The sequence below is a fragment of the Orycteropus afer genome, unplaced genomic scaffold (genome assembly GCF_000298275.1).
Source record: "Orycteropus afer afer isolate SDZICR_OR568_19922 unplaced genomic scaffold, OryAfe1.0 scaffold00115, whole genome shotgun sequence".
NCBI classification, from domain to species: Eukaryota; Metazoa; Chordata; class Mammalia; order Tubulidentata; family Orycteropodidae; genus Orycteropus; species Orycteropus afer.
This window is the reverse complement of record NW_006921702.1, coordinates 3474019-3485229: the sequence shown is the minus strand read 5'-3', so window position 1 is coordinate 3485229 and position 11211 is coordinate 3474019. Positions and strand designations below refer to the sequence as shown.

Genomic DNA, 11211 nt, shown 5'->3' with positions numbered 1-11211 from the left:
GTTCAGTTTCCATGAGTGTACTCTTTTTCTGTTGATCTTCCTATTGTTGATATCTAATTTGATAGCATTATGATCTGAGAAGATGCTTTGCAGTATTTTGATGTTTTTAAATTTATTAAGGCTTGCTTTATGGCCTAACATATGGTCTATCATGGAAAATGTTCATTATGCACTGGAAAATAATATATATTATGCTGTTATTGGGTGAAGTCCTCAGTAGATGTCTATAATGTCAAGTTGGTGGATTGTATTGTTTAGCTCTTCTGCATCTTTGTTGAGTTTCTTTCAAGTTGTTCTATCTTTCATTGAAAGTGGTGTATTAAACTCTCCTATGACAGTGGAGTCATCTATTTTCCTTTTCAAGTCTTTTAAAGTCTGATTTATGTGTTTTAGGGCTTTTTCACTGGGTCCACAGATATTTATTATGGTTATATCTTCATGTTCAATTGATCCTTTAATCATTATATAATGTCTTTCCTTGTCTCATATGGTGATTTTTGTCTTAAAGTCAATTTGATCAGAAATTATTATTGTAATTTCTGGTCTTTTATGGTTGCCATTTGCTTCATGTATCTTTTTAAAACCTTTGATTTTTAGTGTATTTTTTTTTCTTTGTCTCTTAAGTGTGTCTCTTATAGACAGCATATTGACAGATTTCATTTTCTTTTCCAATATGCAACTCTCCATCTCTTGAGTAGTGCATTTATTTCATAATATTCAGTGTAATTATTGACAAGTATGAGTTGGTGGTGTCATTTTGCTATGTGTTTTTTCATGGTGTCCCTGGTTTCTTTGTTCCATATTATTTTCTGTGCTGAGCTCATTATTTTTATTAATTGTGTCATCATTTCCTTTGTTGCTGTTGTTTTAGTATTTGCTGAATATTTGTGTGTGTCCTCTTTTTTATTTTGAAGTGAAGGTTTATAATTTTTCTTTGAGGTTACCCTGTGATTTATAATTTTCTCCCTGAAATTAGAACAGTCCATTCTATCTTGCCACTGTCTTGACTTCCTCACCATTTAGTAGGTCTCTAACTACACACTATTTTCCCTCATTATGGTTTGTTGTTGCCTTCATTACCTAGTTGAAGTCTCTAGTTCCGTGTTTGCAATCTTTTAAGCTTATTTTACTTTGGATATGGCCATAGCTGTGGTTTCTGGGTTATGTCATCTTGTGTATTAATGGTCAGTTGTTGTTTGCTATTTTTGGTTCACTGTTCATAGGACTCCCTTTAGTATCTCTACTAAGGTTGGTCAGGTTTTAGCAAATTCCCTTAGTTTCTGCTTATCTGGAAATCTCCTAATTTCACCATCATATTTGAGGGACAATTTTGCCAGGTATATAATTCTTGGTTGAAAATTTTCTGTTTCAGAGTTTTATATATACTATCCTTCTCACTTGCATGGTTTCTGCTGACAAATCAGAGCTTATTCTTACTGGTTGTCCTTTGTAAGTCACTTTTTGTTTTTGCCAAGCTGCTTTCAGGATTCTTTCTTTGTCTTTGGTTTTGATGAGTTTGATGATGATATACCTTGGTGATTTTCATTTGGGGTCTATCTTGTTTGGGGTTTGTTGGACTTCCTGAATGGATATATTCTAATCTTTCATCATATCAGGAAAGTTCTCTTCTAACAAATCTTCAACAATTTTCTTAGTGGTTTTATTTTTCTCTTCCTGTTCTGGAATTCCAATGACATGTAGGTTATTCCTTTTGATCATATCCCACATGATCCTTAGGTTTTCTTCATTTTGTTTTGATTTTTTTTTTTCTGATTGATCCCTTTCCAAAGAAGTGTTCAGGTATTTGTCTTTAATCTCATTAATTCTGTCTTCCATTGCATCAGTTCTACTCCTTTGCCCTTCCAATGTGTTATCTATTTCTGACAATTTAGTATTAATCTTCTGGATTTGTATCTGTAGATTTAGAATCATTTCTAATTTTTCATTTAGCTCTTGTATTTTCTTCCAGAATTCTTCTAGGGGTTTGTCTGTGTTTTCCTTGATCTATCTCTCAATCCTTTGAAAATACCTAAATATAATTCTTTTGAATTCCTTATCAGGGAGTTCCAGTGCTGTTTTTTCCTCAGGGATGTGTTCTGGGTCTGTATTCTGCTCCCTTGTTTCTACCACTTTATCTTGCTTCTTTTTGTGGACTATCATGGTCTCTTGTGTTTGAGACACTGTGACATTGTTGTATTTAGATATCTGTTAACTCTTTGTAAAGAGCAGCTAAGCATGAGTCAGGCTCTTATTGGTAGTTATTTATCATAGGCCCGTTGGTGGAGAAGGAGGTTGTGACTCTCATTCATTAAGTGAAGTTGCAGGAGGTGTGGGTATAGTTGTGTCATGTGGGGACTGTTGCTGTCTCCCATTCAGTTAGACAAAAATCACAGTTGAATAACCATCAAAAAAAGTAAAAGCAAATGGACAAAAAACACACCATGTAATCATACAGGAACACTAACCAAAAAAGAGAAAAGGGAAAACAACAAAAGCAAAACAAAACAAAAAAACACCACAATGTCTGGGGAAAGGGCAATAAGAGAAAAAGTAGGGAAGGAGAATAATGAAGAAAAAAATTGGAAAAATGCAAAAAGGAAAACAAGGAATAGGGTTACTCACAAGAAAGAAAGGGAAAAAAAATTGGAACCAGTAACAGGGGAAAGAAAAAAAGCTGAAACTAGAACCTGGGAAGGGAAGAATAAAGAATGATAATAAAAAGGACAAAGGTAATAATAATAGTAGTAGTTTTAAAACAGAAAAAAAAAAAAAAAAAACTGGACAGGGCAGGGCAGGGCATCCAGGCTCCCTCAGAGCACACAGACTGGGATGGAATTCTTGCCAGACTAGAAGGTGGGTTGGAGTGAGGGATGTCCACACCTCCATTCACCAAGAGGGTGTTAGGTATAAGAGTAACAAGGGGAGTGTCACACCTTTTCCGTAGTCCATGCGTCCGGGATGTCTTTGCAGTTCCCAGCAAGTGGACCCTGTTCTTAAGCCCCTGGAATCTTGGAGAATGCTGTTGCTTTAAATATCCAAAATGGTCAAACCGCTTGTAGACATTCAAAATGGCTGTGCCCTCTGCACAGGCAAAAGTCCACAGATCACCCACCTTCCTATTTGACGCTTCACCTTTTATTCCCCAGCCACCAGAGCAGTCCTCCATGTAGTCCCTGGGTAGCAAGGCTGATTTTTAGGTTAATTCTTAGGTCCTGTCACCACTTGGCAATATCCATGCTGTCTGTGCCATCAGGATTGCTGGCACACTGCAGCTCTGTATATCTCCTTTTTTGGTATTTTCATGCAAATTATTCTGCTAGTTGGAGTTGAGTTCATTTCTATATACTTCCTTTCAAGGCTCAGGGGTCCAGGATTATCTTCTGTATATGTGTTAATTGGTTCCCCTTTTCTTTGTTGAAGAGGGTCTGTGCAGTCTTTTTGCCTATTCTGCCATCTTACTGGAACTTTCTGTTTATTTTTTAATTGGATTGTTTGCTTTTTTATTTTGAAGTGTTGAAGTTTTATATAAATTTTAGAGATAAGTCCCTTGTCAGATATGTAATTGCTGAGTAATTTTTCTCCATCTGTAGGATCTTTTTTTTTTCTCTCTCTCTCTTTTGGATAAGTCTTTTGATATCCATAAATAATTAATTTTTAGAAGGTCCCAATCATCTAGTTTATCTTCTACTGTTTGTGCACTTTTACTCACATTGCCCAACTTTCCTTCCGAGGAGTGGTGGGTGGGTTTGAACCGCCAACCTTCTGGTTAGCAGTCAAATGCCTTAGGCACTACACCACCAGAGTTCCCAAATACTATATATTAGGACCCCTAACTTTGCCCCTCTTTTATGTTTGATGAATTTTATACTTTAAGGTTTTACATTTAAATCTTTGATCCATTTGGAGTTGGTTTTTGAGTATGGTGTTGGTGTGGGGTATGAATCTTGTTTCATTTTTCTGCAAATGGATATCCAGTTTTGCCAGCACCATTTGTGTAAGAGACTAAGTCTTTCCCATTTAATGGATTTTGGCTCTTTGTCAAAGATCACATGACCGTAGGTGAATGTATTTATTTCTGGGTTCTCAGAACTGTTCCAATGGTCTATGTGTCTGTGGTTGTACCAACATCATGTTCTTTTGACTACTGTGACTACATAATAGGTTTTGAGGTTTGGGAGTATGAGACCTCCTACTTTGTTCTTCTTCAATAGTGCTTCACTTATCTGAGGGCTCTCTCCTTTCCATATAAAATTAGTGATTGGTTTTTCCATGTCCTTAAAGAATGTTGTTGGAATCTGGATTGAGATTGAATTGAATCTATAGATTGGTTTGGGTATTACTGACATTTTCGCAATGTTCAATCTTCCTATCCGTGAGCATGATATGTTCTCCCATTTATGCAGATCTCTGATAGTTTCTTGAAGTACTGTTTTGTAGTTTTATTTGTATAGATCTTTTATGTCCCTGGTAAGATTTAGTCCCAAGTATCTTATCTTTTTGGTAGCTTTTGTAAATAGCTTCCAGCCCTGGGACCAGTACAAGGTGAGTGTTTGCATGCATGGAGCTGACCCATGGGCAGGGCACAGTAAGCCAACCTTGGGACCAGCAGAAGGTGGGTGTTTGTGGCATGGGGGCAGGACAGGAAAGCAAGCAGGGAAGAGGAGACCAGGAAATGAGCAGATCACTTTGGAACAGCTAAGGGGGACAAATTTGTCTGTCAGTTTTTCATACTGTGGTGGCTTGTGTGTTGCTGTGAGGCTGGAGAGAGACTATGCCACCATTGATTGATTCAAATGCCAGCAGGGTTACCTATGGTAGACAGGTTTCAGCAAAGCTTCCAGACTAAGACAGACTCGGAAAAAGGAAGAGGTCATTCACTTTTCAAACAATTGGCCAGGGAAAACCTTGCCAATAACAGTGAAACACTGTCTGATATATTGCTGGAAAACTTTATGAGTATCCCTGAAACATTGTGTGATATAGTGCCAGAAGGAGAGCCCCTCAGGTATGAAGGAACTCAAAATAAAACTGGAAAAGAGCTGCCTCCTTAGAGCAGAGCCGACCTTAATGATGTGGATGAAATAAAGCTTTGTGGACCCCTATTTGCTGCTGTGGCATATCTCAAGATGAGAAGAAACAGCTGAAAACATCCATTAATAATTGGAACATGGAATATACTAAGTATGAGCCTAGGAAAATTGGAAGTTGTCAAAAATGAAATGTAACACATAAAGCACATCAGCATCCTAGACATTAGTGAGCTGAAATTAACTGGTTTTGGCCATTTTGAATCAGGTGATCATATGATCTATTATAATGGGAATTACAAATTTAAAAAGAATGCCATAGACTTCATCATCACCAAGATTATGTCAAGATCTGTCCTGAAGTATGATGCTGTCAGTGATAGGATAATATCCATATGCCTATGAGGGAGATCAGTTAATACTACTATTATTCAAATCTACGCACCAAGCACCAAAACCAAAGATGAGGAAATTGAAGGTTTTTTTTTTTAATCTATTTCTGCAGTCTGAATTGACAGAACATTCAATCAAGATGTGCTGTCACTGGTGATTGAAATGCAAAAGTTGAAAATAGAGAAGAATGACTTAGTTGGAAAATATGGCCTTGGTGATAGAAATGACACTGAAGATAGCTTGGTGAATTTTGCAAGACCAATGACTTATTCATTGCAAATCCCTCTTTTCATCAACACAAATGACAGTTCTATATGTGGACTTTGGCAGATGAAGTAAACACGAATCAGATTGACTACATCTGTGACAAGAGACAATGGAAAAGCTTTATATCTTCAGCCAAAACCAAGGCAGGAGCTGATTGTGGAACAGACCATCAACTGCTCATATGCAAGTTCAACTTGAAGTTGAAGACAATTGAAACAAGTCCATGATTGCTGATCTTGAATATATACCTTCTGAATTTAGAGACCATCAAAAGAATAGATGTGATGCATTGAACACCAATGACAGAAAACCAGAAGAATTGTGGATGACATCAAGAACATCATGCATGAAGAAAGCAAGAGGTCTTTAAAAAGACAAGAAAAGAAGAAAAGACCAAAATGGATGACAAAAGAGACTCTGAAACTTGCCCTTGAGCAGAGAGTAGCCAAAGCAAATGGAAGAAATGACAAGATAAAAGAGCTGAACAGATTTCAAAGAGCAGCTTGAGCAGACAAAGCCAATAACTATAATAAAATGTACAAAGATCTGGAGTTAGAAAACAAAAGGGAAGATCATGCTCAGCATTTCTCAAGGTGAAAGAACTGAGGGAAAAAAAAATTAAACCTCAAATTGCAATACTGAAAGATTCTATGGGCAAAATATTGAATGATGCAGGAAGCATCAAAAGAAGATGGAAGGAATACACAGAATATGAAAAAAAAAATTGGTTGATCTTCATACATTTCAGGAGGTGGCATATGTTCAAGAACCAATGGTATTGAAGGAAGGAGTCAAAGCTGCACTGAAGGAATTGTCAAAGAACAAGGCTCCAGGAATTGATGGAAGACACACGAGATATTTCAACAAACCGATGCCCCACTAGAGGCACTCATTCGGCTATGGCAAGAGATTTGAAAAATAGCTACCTGGCCAACTGACTGGAAGAGATCCATATTTGTACCCATTCTAAAGAAAGGTGATCCCACAGAATGTGGAAATTATTGAACAATATCATTAACATTGTATGCAAGTAAAATCTAACTGAAGATATTCAAAAATGGTTGCAGCAGTATATTGACAAGGAACTTCCAGAAGTGCAAGCTGGATTCAGAAGAGGACATGGAACAAGGGATATCATTGCTGATGTCAGATGGATCTTAGCTCAAAGCAAATAATACCACAAAGATATTTACTTATTCTTTATTGACTTGAGATTGTCTCGAGTTCCCTACCATTTAGAAGTTCTGTAACTGTACATTTTTGTTTGTTTGTTTGTTTGTTTGTTGTTGTCCTTATTTGTCAATTGATGTCTCTGGTTCCCTGTTTACAATCTTGTAGGTTCACTTACTTTTGATACTTCCATAACTGGATTGGTTTGTGGGTTATGTCATCATGTGTATTAACAGTCAGTTTTTGTTTGCTGTTGTTGGTTCTCTGTCCAAAGGACTCCCTTTAGCATCTCTTGTAAGGTTTGTCTGATTTTAATGAATTATCTTAATTTCTTCTTCTCTGGAAATGTTCTAATTTCACTATCATATTTGAGGGACAATTTTGGTGGTTATATAAATCTTGGTTGGAAATTTTTCTCTTTGAAGGTTTTAAATATACCATCCCATTGTCTTCTCGCCTGCCTGGTTTCTGCTGAGATATCTGAGCTTAGTCTTATTGGTTGCCCCTTGTACGTAACTTGGTTTTTCTTGTGCTATTTCAGAATTCTTTCTTTGTCTTTGGTTTTGGTGAGTTTGTTGATGATATGTCTTGGTGATTTTCTTTTGGGGTCTATCCTGTTTGGGGTTCATTCAACTTCCTGAGTGGATATATTCTCATCTTTCATCATACCGTGGGAATTCTCTTCCAAGAAATCTTTGACCATTTTGTCTGTGGTTTTATTTTTCTCTTTCTGTTGTGGGATTCCAATTACACATAGGTTATTCCTTTTGATTGTATCCCACATAAACCTTAGGCTTTCGTCATTTTATTTTGATCTTTTTTCTGATTGATTCCTTTCCATAGAAGTATTCAGATACTTGTTTTCAATCTCATTAATTCTGTCTTCCATTGATTTGGTTCTACTTTGTTGCCCTTTCAATATGTTATCTATTTTTGAAAATTTAGTATTAATCTTCTGGATTTATATTCGTAGATTTTGTATCATTTCTAAATTTTCATTTATTTTGTCATTTTGTTCTTGTATTTTCTTCTGAAATTGTTCTTGGATTTTGTCTGTTTTCTTGAATTTTGTCAGTGTTTTCCTTGATCTGTCTTTCATTCATTGAAGGGACCTAAATAGAATTCTTCTGAATTCCTTCTCAGGGAATTCCAATGCTGCTTCTTCCTCAGGGATATGTTCTGGGTCTGTATCCTTGTCCCTTATTTCTCTTGTTTTATCTTGATTCTTTGTACAGACTGTGATGCTCTGTTGTCTCTGAGACATTGTGACCTTTTTGTGTTTGTATTTAGTTGGTGATTGTATGTTGGAGTAATTTGCCCACAATTTTTGTTTTCTTTGTTTTGTTTGCATGTTATCTACATAAGCAGGGTCTGTGCTCCTCTGTTTTCTAGTTGGCAGCAAGTATACACTCCCAACCTGTCTCCTTTCCCATTGTCAGCCTCCCATATGTCCCTGTCATCCTTGCCAAATGGAACCTATTTTTAGGTCCCTGGAATCTGAATGAGATTGCTTTCACTTTAGCTATCCAAAATGGCTGCCGCTTGTAAACAATCAAAATGGCTGTGCCCTCCAAAGAGATTAAAGGCCATAGCTCAGATTTTCTCCCTCCTTGCTGTTTCCCTTCCTAGTCATGGGCCACCAGCACAGTTGTCCCTGCAACATTTGGTGACCAGGGCTGATCTTTAAGTCAGTTCTCAGCTCCCAATACCACATGGAAATATTCAGGCTGTTGGTCCCATTAGAGTAGATGACAATCTGTAGCTCCATCCTTCTATGTACTCACTGTTTTCATTCAGGTTTTTTCACTAGTTGGTGCCTAATCCACTTCTGTATACTTACTTTCAAAGATCAGGATTAACTTTTTAAACTGTATCAATTGGTTTCTCTTTCCTTTGTTGAAGAGGGTCTGTGTAATTTGTCTACCTATTTTGCTATCTTACTGGAAGTATATAGAATGGATTTTTCTGTCTGAATATGGTATTCCCTGGGCATCTTTGCAGTGGTTAGAGTGCTATTGAGATGACACTTTTCTTTCTTTCTTTTTTAACTAAGAATGTAGGCAGAGGACATTTTACTATAATTATTGCTCCTTGATTTTTTGGGCTTTCATAATATTTGACATTGTAGTAGGTATCCTTACATATATACACACACAAATACATCTGTATTTATATGTACATATGTACCTATTAATTGATTATATTCGTTTGAGAACATTTAATTTTAAATTACTATCAATGATTATATAGCCTTTTTGATGACATGATATTTCTTTAAAATTCAGAAGCACTTTTCATCATATTACTGTGAGGTGTTTCTGCTGAAAAATGTAGCAAACACTTGAAATATATTTATTTAGAAAAGAGAATGCACATTGTAGTAAACACGTAATCATTTGTCAAAAGATATTCATGAAGATATCAACATTGTGATACAAATGACTTCTAAATTTGTATCGCATTTTTCAGCTTCTTCCAGGACATAACAATGATATTTCTCAGGGAATAATGTTTATGTAAATTCCTTAATGCTGCATATATCTGAAAAAGGCTTTGAGTGTAGTAAAAATTAAATAAATGTTTATTGAACAAATTGATAAGAAAATTGCAGCCCTAAGAGCACTTATCTTTGGTCTTACTTTGAAAAAATATTTCAACTTGAAATTTATATGTAATAAATCATTTATTTAAAATATAAAAAGGTATATAATAATTTATTGAGATAGTACTTTCAGATGTAATGAAAGGCATGTTAAATTATTGACTGAGTTTTAATTTCTAAGAATTCTGCTAATGAAAAGCTATGGTAATGTATTTTCAGAATAACAACTTAGATTTGCTTAAACCTTTAAGCAACTTGCATTTGCTTAAACTTTTGTCAAGTAGTTTAACATTCATTGTATTTATAATACAAAACAATCCTGTGAGATATGTTGTCATTACAAATGAAAGAACTAGGCATCAGAGAGCTAAAGTTATTTCCCCAAGGTGACACAATTTGTGAAGGAGTTAAACCTGAAACCAAATCTTAATTCCTCTAAATCAATTATATTTTCCACTACACAGCACACTTTTCTCCCAGTATGATACTTAAGTAATGAAATATTTGGAAATAGAAAGGTATCTTATATCTTCAACTCAGTGACTGGGTGACCTTGGGCAAATCACTTGCTGTGGTCTATTTTCTTTTTTTGCAACTTTCAAGATTGTAATCCAACTTTTGTTTTGTATCATGTATAGTGAGGAGAAATTACTGATTAAATGGAGTTAAATTTTGTTCTGTGTATACTGTTTAGTATGCAGTTTACAAGTTCAATGAAGATGTGACCCATTTAAAAAAAATTACAAATATACATTTCCAAAATCAATGCAAGGAACTGATAAGGAGCACATTATGTGCTTACAATTGTTAGTCTCTTACCACTCAGGCAGTCATACAATTAATGAACTCCAGTTAGTGACACTGAGAAGGTCATCTTGGAACTTACTGTCAGCAAGCACCATGCTCAATGACTAGGTGTTCCTCAACTACTTTCAATGGCTTTATAGGTAAATTTTGATAGTTTTATTCTGCTTAGATTTAACTATATATACTTTTGGTAATTTTTTTAGTCTCATGTGATTTAATTAACTGAGGATTGTATCTTATTCCTTTATTAGAAAACAGCTCTATACAAGTAACATCCACAGGAAGCCTTGTGTTCCAGAACTTTGAGGAGGCTATGAGTGGAGTTTACACATGTTTCCTTGAGTATAAACCTACTGTAGAAGAAATTGTTAAAAATCTTCAACTAAAATATCTTGTGTATGGTAAGAAGTAGAATTAGTTGTATTTTATAATTTCTTAGTGTTTTTAAATGTTTACATATTTTTAACAGGCTTGTTTTAAAGAGACTATCATTTATAGTCTCTTTTAAATAAATAAGTAATGAAAATCAAGCAAACAAATATATATATATATATATATATATGTCAGCCTATTTTTTACAAAGTATTAGTGATGAAGGCACAGAATGGTTAATAGGTGAGAATCATTTTCTTCAGGGGAATGTTAACATATACACAGATGAATTTAAGTCAATATGAAAGAAAGGGGTGTAGGAACATGTGAGTGCTAATTTTTTTCACCAGCAATGGGAAACTGTTACAACACGATCCTTACAGCTAGAATGCAAAAGAAATAGCAGAATTATCAGTGATTTCTTGATAATTTTTGTCACTCCTAAACACTATCCCATGTTTTCAAAAAAGAAACACATATTTTGATAAGTTATATTAATATTGTTAGTCAAATACTTTGTTCAAACTTCTAAAATTAGTCATATTTTATCTTTATTACATTATATTTTTCCAT

General features: G+C 35.1%; 1 protein-coding gene across 1 annotated transcript in view; it reads left to right on the top strand.

The window, feature by feature from the left end:
* Positions 1–11211, top strand: part of LOC103199617 (zona pellucida binding protein) — a 334522-nt gene that overhangs the window by 64734 nt on the left and 258577 nt on the right. The window contains exon 4 of the mRNA XM_007943932.2: positions 10518–10667. Within this exon, the coding sequence (XP_007942123.1) occupies positions 10518–10667 (150 nt within the window). The remainder of the gene's footprint in view (positions 1–10517; positions 10668–11211) is intronic.